Consider the following 23,384-nt stretch of genomic DNA (forward strand, 5'->3'; position numbering starts at 1 on the left):
AAAATTAGTCACGATGCACTCGTGACAGTAAAACAATATTTGTAATTATACAGCCCAGTATTAAAATAACTTCCAAAATCACTTCAGAACATAGATTCAGTAAATACATAATTATTTGAATATACCAAACTGAGATGAACATTCAAATAGATATTCGAATTATAAGAATTGTATCATCACATCAACAGTGCCATCACAGTAACTGCATGAAGCTCGTCACATGTTCAGAGGCGGTAATTTGGCTACGAGATCGCCGCCGCACCTGGCGCTCAGCTATCTCTGCTCTCTGCTTTTTAACCGATTAGTTACGTAACTAATTGTGTGTTTTTCTTGATTGCAAGAAAAAATTCCCAGTAGGTCACCAGAGATTACGCACACACTCTGTATAGTCAGAAGTAATACATCTTTGACAGGGGAAAACAAAATAGAAACAGTTTAATTGTAGGCCTATGTAATATATTTGGTTGCCGTACCGTAATATCTATAAGGTAAACTATTTAATAATTCTGAGTTCAATATATTACTGCCCCCCGTTTGTTGTAAAACGTTTTTTTCTTTGTAGTATGGACAGTCCACACACGTTAACTTTGTCCATGCTCTATTTACAGTGTTAGCGACTTTAGTCGTCCATTTCAAAACTTAATAGTTTTAAATCTCTAATTTTGTATACATTAAACCATTAAATATGCAAACGGAAATAAACGCATATAATGGTATATTATGATCTTAGTACATGCGATTTTAAACAAATCTCACGAGTTGAAATGCACAACTCAAATGTTACTGTATAATAGCTCTCAAGTTGAATTTAGTTTTCCTGCAAGTACAAACAGTGTAACAAACAAGCTTTGTAGTACTTTGTACACAAGACCTCTACATCAAAACTAAATTCTAACGTCTTACCACTTCCTTGCATTTCTTTGGCGAAACACTGGGGAAACTTTTTCGATTCAAGTTTCTCTTGTAAGCTGAATGCCCTGCGACCTTCAATGTCTTCATCTCCGAGCGTCCAGTCATCAGAGTACAACTTCCGCTCTTTTCGGTCTCTCTGCAACAACAAACCCCTAAATAGTCACCAGTCTACATCAACTCGTTATTAACAAAGTCAAATGCATAAAAAGGTGGAGTTGAGAGTGAGCAGGTAATCACGCTGAGGATGGGAGCAGTCACGCGTCTTTGAGGATAGATAGACGAAACCGTGGCAATATGCGTTGCTAAGGCGAAGTCGACCTACAACGAAATGTCATAGGTATCAAAATGGAGAACTAAGAAGGAATTGTATTGCTTTTGTATATTCAGACAGTTCTGTTGACTGAAGCTTATATCCTGAGAGATAAACGGCTTCTTGTGTTGTATTCGGTAAACCATCAAGTCCAAAAGAAGGTTATGTCGGATGTCACTTATGAGTAAAATACGCATTTAATTGTATTAGCTTTGTAACAATGGAAATGGACATGTTATGGCAATGCACTAGTAAAACACCCATTCAAAATGACTTCGTATCAGTGAAACTCTGACTAAAGTATAAACCGTAGAAACAAACTTTTGGGAAAGTTTCTCTTTACCTACAAGTCTCTCGCTAACTACACTACTCTGATTAATAAATGACAAATTATGGCTCAACAAGGATAATTATGTGGCTAATGAAGTTACAAACCATAATATTTAACTTGGCTCGATAACATATTGTAAATTCATAATTTCTAGAACTGGATTTATAGTCTACTGATTCATTACAACATTTCACACATGCAGAATAAGTTTGTTAAAACACAAAATGTTTTACTTAACCTAAGTTTGTCAAATGGCTGTGGATTTTGAACAGCAGACAATTAAGGAAAACTTATCCCTGGACGCTGTTTATAATTTTAAATACTTCATTATGCATCATTCTAGAGAAGATATGTCACGAATGCTAAAATCTATAACCGCTTGAAACGTTCTGGCGTTATAGAAACAGTGAGTTTCACTACATTATAAAATAGTTTTAAATATTTGACATTGCGTAAAATCTGACAATAATAACAAAACAGTAATACAAATTTAATAATATACTTATATTAAAACTGAATTCGTCAAAATGAGGATATATTCTGGAAGATTTAAAAAAGATGTACAAATAGGTGTAAATAGATTTAGCACATTAGCGCTATCCAAGCGTCGCCGGACAGAATTATACACCATTCAATATTTCTGACAAACAATCTTCATATGAATGCGATGTCTATTCTTTTGTAAAGTCAAAGGTCAAGCCAAGATGGTAGGTCTGGCTTTAGTCAGTATAAACAGGTTAATAGGCATAATCATTTTATTCATTCATGTCTTCAATGCCTTGCAGCCTCAACATTAATAATAATCATAATCCAGGGCATAAACCAATCATATATGTTTGAATCTATTTTAATGTTAGAACTGCATAACGCGTTTTTAACGACAATGGTTGAGTAATCACGTCATTCTTCCTGACTGTTGTTATTAATTCTCTGAATATTGTATACCATTATTAAACTATCTTAATTGTTTTACTGCAATGGGTCACATTTTGAATGTAATTATTATTCTCATCGCTCTTTTTTAGAATTTATTCAATCGTAAAAATTACATTTATTATACATTTGTTTAATATTGTACCAACTTAAACTGACAATGGTTAATAATAACTAAAAAATATAAGCATTAGTGAAATACTATGGTTATGAAAATAAAATCATTGTAATATATACACTAAAACGTATTGATGTATATTTATAATAAGATTGAATAAACTATAAAGCTTCTGGCATTTGTAATAATAAAGGTTTAATTTGTAATTAAATTTTAAGAGTATACAGTCCGTACAACAAATGTGTACCAAATTGGCATGCCCAACAAATATAACTCAATAAGAGAATATCAGCTAGTGTTAGTAAATCATATGTAGATTCCGTGCAAAAAATACATTCTTCTTCGAGACTAGGATATTTTAGCTGATTATCGTCAGATATATATGATGATACAAATATGTACAGACATTTTCGAAAAGTAAAATGATCAAATTTAGTAGTTTGTACATGGAAGTAAAAGAGAACATAATTATGTACTTATAACGCACTCGCTATACTACACAACAATACCGCAGTCACTAGACCACTCTACGTACTCGCTACACTATAATGCTGCAACCGCTATAGTAAATTACAGCAGTCACTAAACTACAGTACTGCAATCGATACACCAAACTATTGCAGTCGCTTCACCAAACTACTGCAGTCGCTATACTACACCAAACTACTGCAGTCGCTACATCCGCAATCGTTAGACCAAACTACTGAAGTTGCTACACCACACTACCGCAGTCGTCAGACAAAACTACTGCAGTCGCTACACTCTCATTACCAAAGATATTCTAGTGTGTTTTCATTACAATGGACTGACTGTACAATCAATAAACCTGATTATTTTTATTAATACATGTTCAAAACAAATTCATGTTAAATTACTTATATTTATTTTTCAATCACCGGTATTGGATTTTGTTAGTTTAACGTAAATTTTCAAGCTTATATGCAATCTTTTGAATACTGTTCCTCTGGTATTACTGTCAAAACTATACAAACTGCTGTGTACTGAATTGTTCATTGAACAACTTATGGATATTTGATCAATTAATTATTCGCACATACAAGTTTATATATCTGGTTTTCATCCTAGTGTGTTATGACTGCATGATAGATAAGTGATATAATTGATGATGCATTTTAATCAATGTTTCCTGTAACAATAGTTACAGTTGTTCTTTCAGATTTCTGACGAACCATATATGATATTAATGCATCGTAAACAAAGTTCGTCTATTATATTCAAGTAAACTACCCTACTTAGAAGATCCAAATTAATGCTAACGATAAAAAACCACACTTTTAAGAAATGTTGAATATTGAGCTTATATTGTTTTTTTTTATTTTATCTATTATATTTAAAAATCACAACAACCAATACTGTACAACTGTTTAATTTGCTATACATTACTGCGTGTTGTGATTTACAATGTAGCGATTAAAACATTTGTAAGTACTTCTAAATGTCACACAAGCGGGTTTTACATTTAATGTTTAATTTTACTCACATATACAAATTGTGTGTTTGTGTGTATATATATATATATATATATATATATATATATATATATACAAAAGTGTATAAACGAAATTGATCAAAATAAAGCACACATTTCTTAATTTGTAAACTAATTGTCACTTCATTTTAATGTACACACTGGAATTAAGTTACATATTATTTGTCCTAAATCAATAGTCCAAGTTGCAAAAAAACTGTTTGTTGAATATTTATTTCTCTTTTTAGTTCAATATTTTTAAACATATACGACATCTAGCTTACAAACACTATCAAACACTTACGTCCACTTTTTGACCAGGAATTTGCTCAGACACAGAGAGAGAATAAAATCTACGACCAAAATGACAATTTTTTACCTGTAAAAACTATAAACCCCACTTTCAGAGCCCTAACCAACAGAGAACTGCTCAAAAATGTCAGATGGACAATTTCAAAATTCTAACAAATTGCTAAATATAGGCTACATGGGCTCATTTACTTTCTTTTGGCTGTTTATTTTTACCAATAGCTAAGTATTGTAAAATTCTAGGCCTGGATCTGGTCGAAATATGGTCTTAGCTTTAAAACGACTAGATAACAAGCGGATTCGTAAAGAATAAAAATCGATCTATGACCTCGAATAGGTAAGACAAAACTAACTTAGTCTAAAAAGAAACCTGAAGACCTGTACCCAAAGAAAGACAACTTTAATCTTGATATACATTTTCCGAGGTTAACATAACGCTCTAAACACCAACAGTCTAACTGCATTTAAAACAAGAATCGCTTTTAAACCAAGGAAATGTAATTTGAATTACATATGGAATTAACCTAGAAAATAAAAATCATACTGCCATATACATTAACAATGGTATTTGTCTAATGTTAAGAGTCATGTTTTTGTATTAAGACACAATATCGTTAATCTGTGACTTCAGGTTTCGCGGTTACAAGCCCAGAAACAAACCACTTCACGGCGAGGGAGGTTCGTACCCGCGCTATGGCAGTGGGGTGGACGTTACGCAAAACTGCCAACTATACTGCATTCTCCGCGAGAATTGTGTGATGAATGTTGCGAACAAGATCTCTCACTGTGAGACCGGTATCAATAATCTACTATGGTACGCAAGCTAAGCATTACCGTCACCTCCCAGAAGTACTGTGTCGCAAATAACTGTTATAATTCCTCGCTCGTGGTATAGCGGTGAGTCTTAATCTCCATTTTTAAATTATTGCTGTTTACAGAAACTTCTTTATGAATTTCTACGAATGCTAATATTCCTTTGCCTCGTAGACCATTTTTGAAGATTTCTGAAATGTTTACCATGTGTCTTTTTTTAAATACGTACAAGAGGATCAAAGGCCTATGTTTTGGGATTGTACCACTTTGTTACAAAATGTTAATGAATTTGGATTTTTGAAAGTGGAAAAACAAATTTTGACATTTTAATGAGGCATAAACACCCCTATACCTAATCTACCTGTACAAAGTAAAAAATAAAATATATTGATCTACTACCTCCCAACTCCCAGTAACCAAGCGATCTCACAGTGAGAATTTTTATTTCCAAAATAATAATAAGAAAAACGTTATCTGTTCTACATAATCTTCGATATCAGCTGTATTCACCAATTGCTACTGGCCACGAACTTAAGCGGAACTACTAGTAGACACCGTGCAGCTTGGGTGGGCAGTATATAAATGAACTAGTTATGTATGAGTTATGAAGCCACAGGTAAAATACAAAAATCCTGAAATATGTATTTAGATCCTACTGGCAGTCAAAGAAAAGAATTTCCCGTTATCGAAATGTAGGAGTGTGTAACCGTCACAACAAAACAGCTAGAAACTACTAAAACCATTTGACTCAGCGTGAGTTAATACACTTATGAGTCCTTGAAACCTTGTAAATGTTTGTGTACCTACAACACTATCCGATCGCTGGTCTGGTATCCAGGAAGAACGGCGCAACTTTACTACTAAATTAATAATCATACTTCCAAATATGAAATACTAGACATTTGAACATGTAATGTTGCTTTATACTATATGACAAGTGGACTTTTAATTTGGTGGTGTTAGGATCCAAGGTTATCAAATAGACTGTTGAGTTTTCCAGAGCAGCCCTAGAAATCCACAATGGCTCTTGTGACCTTTATTGACTTTTGTTGTGTCGAGATAGACGGAACCTAAACAACCAGAATTATTAATAAACTAAGGTGTGTCCTTCCCTGCTTCGTACACCAAATGCGACTCGCCACGTAAGTTCGTTTTCTCGACCTTCGACCCCGACTTCACTACCGGAACACGGGGTATTTGTTGCATGTTTACTAACTTATTCGGATTGCATGTGCTATTCCTAAAAATAAAACAATCTTTAATACATTTAATTTGCTACACATCATTTTTAGCTGACGCCATCTCAAATTTAGATTGTTTGTAGAAAAATTTAATTTCTTTCTAATAACCAATAACGATATAAAAAATTATAAAGCGTTCCGATCCGTAATATATTAAATTTACATATCTCCATTCTACGACCAAAATATCGGTGTTGTTTTTACAATATTTGGCGGAAACAACATTTAAAAGAACGTATTTGTTTATATGATTTCTTAAAACTAGTTTCTATTCCAGAAGGTTTTAGTTTCTCATAACAGTGTTATTTTCTAGATAACCCAGTTCATCCACTAATTATTCCATTTGCTCTATTGAAGGCAAGGTATGAACTTGTTACCGCCAACCCCACCCTCACTGCGTCATTGTCTTCAGATCTAAATCACGATTTCGGAACAACGATCTGTAGAAATACAGATCATCGATGTGGTTCAGCGAACAGCGGTAAGAACGCGCTGTGTTAGCTAGCCGAGCTCTGCTGCCGGTGCGGTGCTCAGTTTGGGGAGCGGGAGGTGGGGAGGGGGGCCTCTCTTTATCCCTCTGGCTCTCGCTCGGCGCTCTCACAGTCGTGCTGTCAGATCACAGCTGTCAGCCCACGGCACACAGATGTGTGGAGCTCGGCCTGAGAACTGCTCTAATTCCCGTGCCTCCCACAGGTTCGGTTGACTGCTAGTGGCAGTGTGGCACTAGTAACACTACACTTCCTCTCCTGCTCCTCGCTCCTCAGTCCACAATAGTAGCGAGTGACAGAGGGGCGCCCTACAGAACCTGCTCGTGGAAGATTACCGGCTACGTCTCAATGGACTCTATTCTCGAACTAAATCTGTTTTAGGGTTAACACACTGAAAAACGAGGGATTCTTTGTGAAAAGATTAAAATAAATTACCTTTTCAGGAATCATATAGGACAAATTTTATTTGCCATCAAAGCAGATACCTCAGAGACGATCTCATTTATTTAAGTGCCAGTTTAAAACAATACCCAGCAGTGACTGTCAGACCACACTGTTGGGGGCTACTAGATATGCTAAGGGAGTACTTTTCTCTACATCGTATCCTCAAAGAATAACAAGCGTGAAAAACACTAAATTTATTGAGTAGGCTATAATCAATAATTAACTATTCCAAATAAGACTACTGCTAATAGTCGACGATGAAGTTCCAACTAATTAAATACGACAACAAACAAAACAACGAAAATAATAACAATAAAAACGTTAAAACAAAAAAAAACGAAAATAAAAATCATGAAATTTTATTTTTAACGTTTTTAGTTTTTACAATACAAATATTGCAACTCAAAATAAAAGGCCTGTTCCAACGATATTTTTATAATTAATTATTGTTATGAGTTTATATTAAATGTAATATCAATGTTTTCGAGGCACAAACTTTTACTTTATTACCAAAATGCTGAATGCTCAGAGACAGCGTCTAGAGACGTTTAGCCTATTTTGTGACAGCCGGCTTTCGTGGAGAGATCTGTTCTTATGTGGTTTTATCCGATAAAAATCATGTTAAACCGCAATCACGGGCGTAGGCTAAAATTATGGAAAGTGTTTCATATTAAAGATGTGATCAGTACGCATCCAAACGCTCTTTATTTGACTTATTTAATTGTTTGTAAAGTGTATACTTTTTTAATTTAAACGTTTAAGAACAAAAATGGAGATTCTTTCCTAATAACGGATAAAAATATAAAAACTAAAGAGCGTTTGGATGCGTATTATAGACATCTATTATAATTCTACGACTAAAAAAAAGTACGAGCATTTGAGGATTAAAAAATGTGAATATTCATGATGACAATGATGATGAATTATTCCATATTTTTCTTACGGTTTTGGACTGAAGCAACGATTTTTCCCAGTAAATGTTGGTCAAAAATAAACTGAAATCACTCAAATTAATTGCTGTAAAATTTGGGAACGAGAAACAACAATCCAAACAACTTATTTTAATATCAGTATCCTGTGCAGATAGTTTACTGGTATTTGTTCAAATACTCCTCAGTAACATTTAAATAAATTATGGTCTACGCCCCAAACTAAAAGTGGAAAAGGTGTAAATTAGTATCTAATGTGTCTATATTTTCAAAATTTTAATCGTGATATATACAGATTTAGAAACTTGGTCTTTAAATATCACTATTATTATTCTATGATATATCATTAATACACCTTAATGTGTTGATGCAGAAATGTGGATTTTAGAAAATAAATTATGTTGTGATAGAGAACATATAGTAAGCAGCAGACCCTATACTGTACATTAATTTTATAAATTATCTGTAAAGGTTTGAAAGTCACAAAATCCAATACTTGTAGTGTAGGGTTTTGTGATTTTTAAAGGTAGCTATTACTACCAATAATAAACCAATATAAACTCCATCTTCAACATTTTATATAAAAGATTTATTGAAACATGTTGTTCTGTAATAACAAAGACCTCCCCCCACCCCTTAACACATGCTTCATTCTTAATTTGTATTCTTTTTGTAAACTTATATAATATGGCTGGTTTTGGAACATGTATATTCAAATAAACAGCATATCTCAAATCCTGTATGCAAATAAATTGAAAATTTGTTCAGCATGCTTGGTTCGTAATGCATTTTCAAGGTCACGGAAAATATACACACCGTCTCATTGTGTACCGTGCACGCCGGTTCATGTTGACTTTCATAAGTAAACAAGCAAATGATCAACGTTCAACGCCCATAAAAACACCGTCCCGTTACTTACTTTCGCTTTTAAGGTGGTGAAATCGATGTTCGGCTGAGTGAATGAATTTTTAGTTTTGTAAAAATATTTTAGTCTCAGCCCTTTTACACCATAATGGCCATGGCTAAAGACCCTGTAGCCTGTCATTTTCAAACGCTGTGTTCATTTACATTTTGGTTTATGTTTATATAACATAATTTTATTGTCTAAATCTACTAGTTTTTGTATTATTATGTTGTTAGACGTAAAATAGATTATGCATTTTTCAAATATAATGTACTAACCGTATGTTAGTAATTATCAATTTGACTAACTTACATAAAAAACTTGTGAAGACAAAAATTAGAAACTGTGATTTTCAAAAACCTATATTTCAAAGATATGTGCTAAAAATGTAAATCTTGTTTAATTACTCTAAAGAAAAAAGTTACAGCGAAAAACAAACCTACATGTTACTGATAAAAATACCACATGAACAGTTAAACAATTTGTAATGTATATACATATATGAAGGAAATTACAACAAATGGTAAATCACTGTGTACATAAGTATTACAGTAGGAAATTAATAAATGCACAATTAAAACAAGCAAATTACGTTATATATGCTACAATGAACCTTTCATGAAACGTTTTTGTATATTGGTCATGGAGGTCCAGGAAAAATAGTTTAATCTATGAAAAGTTTCATGATGTATAACCTCATAAAGGAATGCACAGTTTAAAAAAATACTGAAACACTGTAAAATAATAGAACACTCAACAATGACAGTTTACCAAGGGCAGATATAAAATATAATAACTAAGATTATGAGGTGTATACACAGGAAATAACAAGTAAATTTCTTCTTCTTTCGATGCCTATAATTTTTTGTGGGGTAATAAAATACGTAATTATTCGACTGTATTCAGGGTTATCGTACAGTGCTTTAACTCTAAACTTTTAAACAAATTAACCCAAACAAAAACCTATTGCATCACCAACAACGCTGACCACAAACGTGCTGTGCAAACAGCACAATCAGCAATGGGGTCACAGCAAACAAAGACGAATTAGTGGGTGAAGATTTGCCTCTCGTCAGTGATTGGTCACACGGGTTTCCCAACTACGACCTAGAGCACCCAAACGAACGATGTTCGCCAACTACACTCGAACGCTGTCAATGCAAGGCACCGGATCTATCCGCACTACGCACCGAACGGCTCTGCTGTTTGGTACAGCACAAGTGACGATGACATCTGAATGTTGTACTTACAGTATTTTGATCTTTTAGTTTAAATTGTACTGATTCCTTGTCTGTTTAGGAAATTATATTCAACTCGCTGTTGCCCGAGCCTACCCGTATCGGTTAATTTTCACAACTTAATATTTGTACCCAAGAAGTGAGTGAAGAGCATGACGTTCTTAAGAGCTGCTATATTTTTGTTACCTATGAGCCTGCATCAAGGTGATATATCCTATTTAGTTTTTGTTCATCATGATACAACAGTTTTTTTTTTAAGTGCTGGTGTCAATTTTAGTACTTTATGTTCTTCACTTCTAAGGAAACCCTTTAAGTGTGAAATACCTGTGGCTGCTTTTATTTAATTATTTCCAGAATTTGAAAATATAAGATGGAACACTTTTACTATATCAAACATTCAAAATAGTCAAATTCACAAAAGTGGATTTTCATTAAACGGGTAAAACTAACATTCCTGATAGTCAATGCTGAAACACTAATACACACACGCGCGCGCGCGCACGCATGTATATTTCTTTTTTCACTCCATTATCATCTGATATAAAATTAAAAATAATATTCTATCATAGCACAAAATTTAAAAAAATATTTACTAGCAAAATTCATACCCGTGTTTATAATTTTACATGATAGTTTTATTGGTCTAGCTGATTTATTTAAGAATGATCACTGATAATTAGACCATATACACGCTTAAGTTATACTAGTATAACATATATTTCGTCGATAAGTACAGAATATTTCGATTTATCGTCTATCTCCAAGTTTTACTTTTTTTAAATTATACACAGTGTCTATTAGGTTTAAATTAATTTGAGATATGATCAGGCGGCCTGGACGTTCACAGGTAGCCTATATTGATATGTCATTAGGAATAGATTTGCTGTTTTGAATTTTGTAGCTGTTGAGAACGCACACAATTAAGTGGCGGGCGACGATATTGTAGCCTATTCGTATTATTAACACAGTAGACTTTTTATAAGTCGAGTTTAAGCGTTTGATTTAAAATAATAACCATTTACAGATTGTTTTCAGAATTTTCTTAAACTTCATTTTACAATTCAAACTTAAATCATTATTGATTACTCACTCTAGAAACATGTACTTAGTCTTCTGTTTGGTTTACAAAATCCTTTAAAATTAGTCTGCGATTCAGTTTTATGAAAAACGTTGTTTTGTAAACATACAGTTAACATTGTACCCTAAAGTAATGTACTCGGTATTTATTACACCGTTATGGTAACAGCCCTTTAAGATATCTTTTCTGAAGACATGACCAATAGACAAAGTTTTGTATCAGTCTCGGGGAGTTGGCTATGCGAGCCGATTGCCACGTTTCTACCCAACCTTTCTGTAACCCCCTGCCAGAGTCTACTCTGTCTCAACAGTTTTGGCTTTAAATCTTTGTTCTCACTCTCAACACTACATACATAGTCAATTCCGTGTTACTTAAACGGTAACACTAATCGCTGTTTAAAATAATGAGTTTGAATGATTGCATCAGAAAAGTTATTAAATATATTAAAAATTAATTAATTGAAAAGTAGTTGGACAGTTTTATATCGATGTTATTTAATACTAACAATCTTGTACAGTTACTTTCACATGTTGGTTTTGTAAAAATATTCTTATTTGCATTTATAAAAAAACGCTCTTAAAAATCAAAGCGAGCATTTTCCTCCTGCGCATTATTGTCTTTCAAGGACGTTAATGTAGATCGAGTTGTACCTGTATGCACTAATTAAAATATTATAACATTAAACGTTGTATCATTATTTATATTCAAGTAAATTATGTTAAGTGTAAACTGATTATAGCGCCATAAGGTTAAAGGGTCTTTAAGATCAATCATAAGGTTTAGACGAGATTATTAACTTTCCATTTATTGTTAAGCTATTTAGTTTGAAGAAGCCTACTTTGCTCAGTGATATAGTAACTATAGGGACAGTTCGAAATAGTTGTTAGGTAATGAGAAATAATCCACACACTGGTATAATTGTATGTACTTAACATACGTAGTGTGAAATGTACTTTCCAGTTGTGAGTGTAAACGCGTTTGTTTATCCTGACTTGCACCAAAACTGGTCTAAAACTGTACTGATGTGAGTTGTCTAGTTTATTTCAAACTTTTACAAGTTTTCTCTCGGCAAATACATATGATTGGAAAAAGGATAAGATAACACAAAAATTATGTAATAACAATTATCTTGATTCATATTAATTATATATTAAAATACAAATCAATAGCTAATGACATAATTATAGCTCGAAGAAAATTACTCATATGTTTACTACAGCGAAATTATTCATATTGTATGTATTAAAATAAGTTTAATACTAACCATGCTAAAATACAAATGTAATTTGTTTCCGCAATAAATACTTAACTGTTAAATAAGTTTAGGTTAGATTTGACCTAAACCTAGCAAGCGTGCTTATTAGTAAAAATCTTGCTAATTTACTATATGCAGGAGAACCTTTGATTTATACTCAAACATTTTTCACTTAAATCATACAGCATTGATACGTGGTCTAAGAAACTTCAAACACAGCTGGTTCATCAACCCTAGCCTGTCGTACCAGCAGGGGTAGGAAGAGGCGGACCTGTCCTGGGCCTATTGTCACGACTACAATGGAAGGGACCACCAGCGCACTTTGCTATATCAGCTGGGTCGGCCATAAACCTATCCTAATTAAAATTCTGACCATCGGCGTAAATGGTATATATCTCATTATCGAGGATTGGTAGACTTTTGAAGCAGGATTTAGGAGTACCTTATAATCTGACCAACAAACTGTTTCAGGCAAGGATATGAATTCTTCAGTTATCTGTCATATATATATATATATATATATATATATATATATATATATATATGACACATAATGGGTATATAAGATATCCAAGTGGTAGAGAGCATATATATATATATATATATATATATATATATATATATATATATATATATATATATATATGTATGTATATGTATATGTATATACAGATAACTGGAGATAATGGCTTGAAAAATGAATTTCTCTAAGCAATATGTTAGTTAAAAAATAAAATTTTTATATTTTATTTAATTATGTAATTTCCTTATGTCATGAATTAATTCCTTAAGACATAACCCGCGTATATACTATAAAAAATTAATTTTTATCTCTGGCCGTTTTTCTTTGGGGGGAGTCTGGTTGTTGCATAGCTGCCTATATTTTCTACTGTAAATGTCTGAATATTCTACTGCAAATGCCTGTATTTTTTCAATGAGAGGCCGACCCCCCTTTTTTAGTTTTATTCTACCTGTCCTCACGGGCCACTACCATGTTCAAGAATCTAAACAAAAGGAATAATGAGGAGTGTGGAAAAGTACGATGCTGGAAATACCGATAAAAAGTGCTTCGCTCACAACAGAATTTTAACCTGTGCTATTTATTTACTCAGATCTTAATGCCGACGGATCTAATTATTCTGGAATAAAAAACAAATGTTGCTAATTTTCGTATCTTCAGGGATATTAAAGGCTATGAAATTAAAATAAACTAAATCTAAAAAACATACACACACAAACCACGCTGAAATAACTAAAATGTATAACTAACTAGTTGGGTCTTACCTTAGCTTGTTGAGACACTTCCTGCTCATGTACTAATTGTTCTTGCTCTCTACCAATTGGATATCTTTTTTTAGGCGGTAATACTCCAGTCATGTAACTAGGTTGGTCTAGACAAATACATTTTGGGATAGCATCAGGAAGTAATGTTATTGCAACCCATTTAACTTACAAAATCGTTCCACAAAAAGTTCCTCAAAATGTTTCACGTAAGCAACAGGGTGCTTCTGGTAGTAAACATCGTCCCATTTTTAATTGTGCAGCATCCTTCGGATATTTGAAGGCTGATACACTACTAAACCTACTCCGCGTTTTATACTTAGAGCGACAACTAGGATTGCAGCAAGATCACGGCACGATTTTAGGTTAAGTTCATTTCAATGAATCGTTGTAAAATACCATTTATTGTACACGTATCAGCGTTTCACATTAATTAAATCACCTAAGTTTATGTCACACTAAACTAAATTAAAAAAGATCGTCCAACGGTGTAAACATCATTAAAAGCAGTCAGACATAGTGGCAAACAGGCTGACACAGACCTAACTAGCAAACTGGGCGTCCGCTACTGCAATGTAGGCCTGGAGTTGCGACGGAGTCTTCCGGCCTGTTCTGTACATTTTCTAGCACCCCTCCAAATATCCTCAATTGTCAATTATTCGGCAGCGGCTTTCCCTTCAAAAAAGGCGTAGGGCGTACTAGGCGACCTACACACATGATTTACTTCGTCGTAGTTTAGCAACTAAATAGTTAATGGCGCGCGGCGTCCATTTCTATACAAGTATTAACATTTTACTTTATTTGCCATACATCGCGTCATTTACGGAAATAATCCTTTAATTGTTGCCGTTGATACTACTATCAATAAGTAAATCGATAACAGGATGCATTGCTGAGTCTGGCAAACGTAGATAGTAAAACTAAAAACATTTATTTTAGTATCATATTATATGATTTTTAATGTAATATATATATATATATATGTGTGTGTGTGTGTGTGTGTGTGTGTGTGTGTGTGTGTGTGTGTGTGTGTGTGTTACAACAATTTTATATATACGTATATATATATATACGTATATATAAAATTTATATATATATATATATATATATATATATTGCGAGTACACTGTAAATTATATTTATTTTGCGTTGTTAACTGTAATTTAAAAGGAGTGGCATACTCGACTTTACAACTTTAAAATAAAAATATCGTGTTATTGAAACATATTACAATAATATTTTCTAACTACCCACAGAAACAATTATGTCATAAATGATTGTTTTAAATAAATGGCAACGAATAACGATCATGCTATAAGATGATGTTTACTAGTTATACAAGTTCTAAGGTCTCTAATAATCTTCGACACTAGACGTGTAATCACGTTGCTACATCTTCGTTTAATGAACACGTAAAATAAAGTATATTCTGCGGACTGAGCTTGCAAGTCCTTCTTGCCGGTTTGGACTTGTAGTGTCCTTACAAACAGTAGACGTAACTTGCTTTACCACGCTGGCCCTTTTTCAAAACGTTTTGCTGGGATAATGGCATTCTAGGTACGAGGATAGTATTACACTGTAGTATTGGACTTAGTTACGTACTTAGTACTTAGTTCGTGGCTTTGACTTCAAAGAAACAGGTTCGTTCATACCCTGAGCATTTCCTCGAGTAATATTGAGGAATATTGAGGAGGATATTTGTACGATTAGAAATACATTCGAGCATATGGATGGAAGTAATCACATGTTCGGTTATACATAGCTTAGACAGTCCACATACACTTGTCAAACGTGTGAAAGGTGTAAGAAAGGCGAGGAAGCCAATGCCATTTTGTTGCTCCGTCTCTTTCAAGGATGTAGAGAATAGCATGAGGATCTTAAATTTCCTGACCTACTCCCACTTTGCCTATCCGTTCTGTTCAGAATTTTATATACATTCTTTCACTTAATTTTCAACTACTCGTATGTCGAACTTGCCATCCAAATGTTCAAACATCACAGTAATCTTCGTCATTATCTAACGCATTTCCCGATATCTGTTGAGTGCCTTTCACGTTGTAAAATAAGAAATCACAGCAAATATGCAAAAGAAAAACCAAAAGTTAGTTACATTTCAATCACACTACAATACATTGGAAAGAAATCTGACGTGAGTCGGCATAACAAATAAAAATTATACAAACTGATTGTAAAAGTGACTAGTCTCGTACCAAGGTTCTTACTAGACTGAAAGCTTACCGTAGCGAAGGAAGGAGGAAGTTAAAGGAGGAGAATTGAGGGAGGAAGATACTATAGGAGTGGGGTGTATTCAAGGTCACAGCGGGGGGAATGGCACCGAACTTTCGCCGGCCGCCCAGTGTTACCAGAGGTACGATAACTACCGTAAAAGTATGACAATGCCATACACCTGTACGATATGCGATAATTTATTATTGACGTATCATGAAAGCATTTTATACTCATTTACGCGTAAGGGCGTTGCAGAGAAGTGTCAATATATATTCCATGATGGGGAAATATATTTTTAGATCTAACTTTCTTCATTGTATTTTATAATTTGCTTATTATTATGTGCGTTTTCTATACGTAAACAAATAATCTGTTTTGTGCATGGTTGCCATAAAAATAAATAAACTGACATTGGTGCGTTTCCAATCCGGAATTATACAAAGTGAAAGGTACGTTCAACCTAATTTATAACGTAAACACTTCTTAAGGGGTGCATGCTACGATATTTTAACTTTAAAGTACAATAATTTTTCGAAGTGAGTACGATAATCAAGTATTAAAATCTGACACTAACCTGTCACATCGTGTAATTTTTATGGATTGCACACGACGGAGGGCAGCCTTTCGTAAGGTACAATCATACCAAAGAGCATACATATTGGCATACCTCTTAAGTGGTCTGATGTAATGATAATACTAAGTTTTCACTAAATTTACATCTCAAGCGACGTTCATTGTGGCAAAACGCGTTTAAATTGTCAAAATTATGAAACAAACCAACTCGGATTATTAATATAGGTTCACCTTATTCTTTATTCAGTATAGGTAATGTACGCCCAAAGTAGGGGCTGTCGTTAACATAGCTACAAAGAAAGCACTTATAATATTTTTTTTAATATGTGGAAACATGATGAGAACTAATAAACGCCATTTGAAAAAAAAGTATAAAGAGTCTCCAAACTACCTTTTGCACATTCGTCGTTTTATAATCAGCATCGCCACTATAAAACGCACCACCGTGTCACCACTATCTGAGATATCAATATCACACAGCCTTAGATCATATTCACACATTACTCAACTCCTAACACGCCTAAAACTTATTTTGGAAAATATCTTGGTTCCCTTCTACTTAGGTTCCAGTGTCTGCTAATTATAGGGTCTGGTGCAATTAACATCACATTAAAATTACTTTGTTACATTTAACCGTTCTGGGCACTCCCAGGAACACGATTCTCTATTTCTCTTGACGTCTTTTCTTATGGCTTTCCTTTTTACTTCTGCCATTAGGCCAATAAAGAACAGAGCAGTAATAGAGCATTTTGCTACTTCATTTAAACGGGATCTAAAATAATCGATATTAATTTATACATAACTTATGTTTCTTGAAAACGGTTGGTTATGATTATGTAGTTTTCCAAGATATTTTGTCTTCTGGGTCAGAAGTATGAGATGATATTGTGAAATTTTACGAATAAATTCTTTTTAACATCATTTGAGATTAATCTTTTAACAAGATTCCGTTATTAATAACGGACTTTATATTAAACAACCCAGATATACATACATACTTAAAAATGAAACCTAATAGGAAATGGTTAACGCAAATGTACCTGGATTATGTAAAGTTCATTTTATTATTTAAATGTGTTATTTTAATATATATATTTAACATAATTTATTGTTCAACATTTTTAACACTTTTATAGATCGAACAAACCATTTCTTCAAGAATGATATTGCAATACACTGATATAACATTAGGCGAAAATTGGAACTGTTTGGGAGGGATTGATACGCGTGGTTTTGTACTGATAAGTATAATAATTAGAGTTGAAAATACTTGACGCGTATTTCAGAGTTTTTGCCGATATTGTGAAGCTTTGTCCCTATTGTGGCGAGACGGTGCCGATAGGCCACGTATGCAATGTGCATTTGATAGATACCCTCAGCTCGTTTGTTAATAACACTCAATGGATATGCAGGACGTGTTCAGTGTTAATGCGGTGTTAATAATAATGAATATCTGAATTTTCATTTCACATCGATTTGTTAATAATCAATATCAGTATATTACGTTGGATAGAAACAGACTGTCCGTTTTACAACTGTGCGCATCTGCAACTTCCTAATCAGATAACCCAATTTTATCCTCGCTTGTGGGGGACGAAAATTAAAATCCCTCCTGTCCCGTTTCCCACATTTTCTCCTGAAATTCTTAAATTATGAGAGAAAGAAATATTCCTATTTATACTTATATAAAAATAAAAAAATTATGAGAGAAATATTCCTATTTATAATTATATAAAAATAAAAAAGGAACTACGTTTTTGTGAGGCATAAATCCAACTTCTTACCTCCATGAGTTCAAAAATTTATTTTTTAAAAGAATTGCAAAATTTAGTTTTCGTCTTATAGTATTTGTATCAAACTAATGTTTTAGTTATATATGTATGGCACACATTAGGTGTCCTATATTTGCTCAAGTTTTAGCTCAATTTTCTACATTATAGAATTCGAAGTTTATAAAATAATTATGTAACGGTTTTGGTTTTATTTACTTCACACTATATAGGTTTTTAATATAGTATGTTACTCCTCTCACATCGAGCATAATAATTTACAATCGCAACAATAGTTCAGAAGTTATAACAATAACTCCTATTACTATGTCAATAATTGTTTATATTTTATCAAAACAAATCTTATATCGTTAAAAGGGCAAACGCTAAATATTAACTACATAAAGTAGACATATCTCAACAGTACATGATATTCATTAATAATAATTTTATTTCTTTCAAGTAATGACCATGCTTTGTAGCCGTGCTATTTGTTATATAAAAGCAATGTTAAATCATAAACAGTGTTTTGTTTACTTTTCATAGAATTTCACCACTCTATTTCAAATTTTGTCAAGATTATTTATTATTAGTTATATGATAAAAAGATCTCGGTTTCCTTAATTACGACAGTAGTTTATAAAACAACTATATATCTTTAGAAATCACCCAACATCATTTGGATGCTTATCTTTTAATCATATTAATTCGTATCTTTAAAATGAGATCTTGCACGATTCTGCAACCAAGAATAAGGAAAGACACTGAATTATAGTTTAAACATTAAAGGTCAAGGTCAGACCGGTTGTTTGTTTCGGTACAACCAGTTCTTAAAATTTAAAACTAATCATGCGTTACTGGATGAGTAACTGACAAACCACTTGTCATCTTATCTTCGAATGTTACTTCAGTTTCCACATATTACGCACCAAATATTTTAAAGATTTTAATATGGGGTTCACAACGTAATAGCGTACTGTATGGAAAACAAACAAGCCGGAACCCGAACTAATTAAAGAAGATAACGCACAATTATTATTAGTCAACAGCAAATAAGTTTAATAGCAAGCTAACTCCTTGTGATATATAAAGGGATTCAAAAAACAAATACATTTTGCAATAATGAAGGTCTTCATTTTAATCCTTTTTCTACATAATCGTTCAAAGTTTCAATTTGACAATCTAAAATATATGCCTCGTTTCAAAATTTAGAAAATAGTCATAAAATAAAAATATTCCAAACATTTAGAAGACAAAATACAGGACATGCCCCCTTACAAAGTGTTTAAAATCTACAATAGAGGTATTACTCGTATGTTTTAATTATAATTTTAACACCTCCTGTATGGGTTAAAAATATTCCGATTTGTACTGCAATTATTGGTTTCATCCTCTAATTTTAATAATACGTCCACAAAAGGGGTTTTAATTTTTTTTTTTTTAACAGAGTTCGTGGAAATTTCTCTATCCCTACTGGATTATACATATTCTAAAAATATTCTTTTTCTAAAAATAATTAGCAGGAGTGAACTTTTCGATCATTCTGTGTACATTTCTGGTACCAAATGCACTATTGAATACACTGAAAATGCCTAAACAGTATAAATAAATATTCTTCTTATCACTTACATCCTCCACTTTCATAAATATTGTTTTTATCAGTCTTAAGTCTGCAAAAGTTTTTGAATTTTTAAATAACGACAAGAAGCAGGTGTAAGATCGCCTCTAGCGTTCGTAGCGCCGAAAGCAAAGGTAGCCTTTATAAACAAATCCGTGCAAACACTTTCCTCTACACTTCCTTTTCAGTTATTCATTACAACAGGAATTTAAACAACAACTATCTAGACTTTGCCATAGGATACAACATATACGATGGCAATAGAGAACGATACGAGATGATATAATGTTTATTCTATGAAGCAGATCTGACAGTCACTCTATGATATGTAGTAGTATATCTTGCCTTTTAAGTCCTTTGTTACACGAGAAAAGTGATCTGGTACGTAAGAAACTAATAGGGAAGACTACATCACATACTGACTGCAACTATGTGTAAACTGAGACAAATGATTATTTAAGCTTAAAGTATGAGACATGGGTCCGAAATCACCCAGCAATTAGGATCTAAGCCATCAATGCTTTATCAGACTTTTATCGTGCACGATGCCGTCACTATCTACACACCGCTCTGTCATTGTTGTTGTTGATATTTTTCTACTGCATTATTTTCAAATAAAATAAATTCTATTTACCTCTTCTAGCTGTGAGTCAATTAGACGTTTGTAACCGTATTTTCTTTGTTCCATTTACGTTGTTGCCTGCGATACTCGCTGCCAGTTATTAAAGAAAACGCAGAATTACATAGATTCATAACAATGAATGACGAAGAAATGGAACTCCAATATTAGTATATTGTACGTAAATAGAAACCCAAAACCCAATACCTGTTGTAGCAGATCATAAAACTTTTCAACATTTTCCAAGAAACCCTTTCTAACCTCGGTCACTTCCGTACCACAACTTGTTACCGCTAGCAAGGCTCACCTAGAGACAAGAGTTAATGCTCTGTAATTTATAAAACTATTGTTCTGTTTCTAAGAAGGATATACCGAATGACATTCCAATGAATTATATTACTACAATGAATCAACTATTCTTGGTCATTATCCGATATATTTTCTAACAAAGAATGATATAACTTGAAATTTACAAGTGCACGATTATTCCAACATCATATATTTGACAACTTGGTTAGATAATTACTAAGTAACTGTATTTATAACATTTCAGCTCTGCACGTCTCTGGACATCCATGAGTTGGCCGACTCTTAGAGAGGTCTACTCCAGTGCTCAAAGTCGAAAGCAAGGATCCAGAAAAATAAAAAACATGTCATTAGGACGATCTATAGGAACCATTCCGCACTATGCTTCTTGTAAGCCGGAGTTTCCTAATTTCATTTTGTATTGTACAAATCATATATCAAAAGTACATTTTATTGTTTCTTGATCGCAACTTTTCTTGTTTACACAATTAGTTTTCGGGAAAATTAAACAATTATATATAAAATGTTCATTCAGCACTGAATCGCCAAAAGTACTATCCGCCGAGGTTCGAACCCGGGTCCCTCACTTGCCGAGCGAGCTTGTCACTACAACACAGAGCCCTTAACTTTTACGATTCAATTAATTTGTATTTGGCCGTTTCGGTCACATATGTGTTAAATAAGTAAACTAACATATTACCGGAAGGCGAAATATCTGGTAAACTACTAAATTTTTATAAGTGGCAATAGCCTGGTTTAATTTTCAATAAATATTGAATCGCAAAAAATACTTGCTCCGCCGGGATTCGATTTCAACGAATATATACTGTATACACAGAGTGTCCCACGAAGAGGTTTAAACGTTTCATTTTATATTACTTGCCCATTTATGCAGCGAAAATCTTCAAACTCTACACAATTAATAAAGCTATTCTGTTGGTTTAAAAAATATTCTGTTAAAAATTAAAGCTCCCTAACAATTATTGTAGAAACAAAATGGTGACATAATGAAAATTTTACAATTTTGCTTCCTGTAAAAATTCACTTTTTGCATTACCTGATTTGATTACTGCGTTCAATTTTAAAGAACAGCAGTTTAATAACGTTCAGTGTTGAAAACAACTGTTTGATTGAAGAATATTGCTTGTGCTATAAAAATATAACCTAACCTCCCCCATTACAGTTTACTGATATTGAAGTTCGAGAAATGGCTTTTAATGTTGAACAAAAAGCGAAGTGTTGTGCGTGAGCTCCTGCTTTTGGCATCATTACATAAGTAATTAGACAATTTCAGGTTGCCTACCCAGGAGTTGAACCACCTAGTAATCCAATAACTAAATGGAAAAATCTTTTGTTTTTTGTCTTTAGTCCATAATATTCTTGAAAATGACAATACAAAAATTAAAAAAACAAAAAGTACTGTCTTGTTACTGTTTTTAAAGTATAGTTTCCCTTTCAACAATTGCTAGAGAGCTGAAATTTTCACAGAATATTTTTAAACCCTATTTAATGAATGTGTAGAATTTGAAAATATTCTGTGCATAAATGGGCAAGTAATATAAAATGAAACGTTTAAACCTCTTCGTGGGACACCCGGTATAGTTTAAGTTGTAATCTAGCAAAAAACTGAACGAGTTAATTTCGCACTGATTACTGGCGCAGAGTAGGTCTCTTTCAAATAACTAGGTAACGCCGTTTTTATTTCCAAGATAAATGATTTGGTAGTACTAACGAAATGTATTTTGGACACAATCTTAGATTTAGTAGTAAAGTTATAAACGCTCGATCACATGCCGGGTTGGTGATCTGGACCAAGAACTAGTTTAATTATTATATCTACATGAGCTTTTCCTTCATTTACCGCTTGTCATAAAACTTGTTCACTGATGATATAGACTTAGTTTAGACAAGAAATAAAAACCGCATCACTGATAACTTACATATGAAATATAGACAGAAAAAACTGAAATATCAAGTAAGCCACTTGTTAATGTAGCATTGATATTATAAATGTTAAAAATGTGTCAGTCATATGGCATACCATATCTATATATGTATAAATGGATGTTTGTCTGTATGTCTTTTATAGACTCAGAAACTATTTGACCGATCATTGTGAAAATCTGTATGTATATGTGTGTTTTTCCACGTAAAAGGTTTATGTGCTATGCTCATTGACGTAACTCACCACCAGGCG

General features: G+C 33.1%; 1 protein-coding gene across 3 annotated transcripts in view; it reads right to left on the reverse strand.

Moving 5' to 3' along the window:
* LOC124369113 (jmjC domain-containing histone demethylation protein 1) overlaps positions 1–23,384 on the reverse strand; it is a 100,062-nt gene that overhangs the window by 34,383 nt on the left and 42,295 nt on the right. For 2 of the 3 annotated variants that reach the window (XM_046826867.1, XM_046826865.1), the window contains exon 2: positions 904–1,048. In XM_046826867.1, coding sequence (XP_046682823.1) covers positions 904–1,048 — 145 coding nt within the window. Of the gene's footprint in view, positions 1–903; positions 1,049–14,076; positions 14,654–23,384 lie in introns of those variants that run through there. The other variant, XM_046826866.1, reaches the window with a different exon arrangement.

Source organism: Homalodisca vitripennis, chromosome X (genome assembly GCF_021130785.1).
Source record: "Homalodisca vitripennis isolate AUS2020 chromosome X, UT_GWSS_2.1, whole genome shotgun sequence".
NCBI classification, from domain to species: Eukaryota; Metazoa; Arthropoda; class Insecta; order Hemiptera; family Cicadellidae; genus Homalodisca; species Homalodisca vitripennis.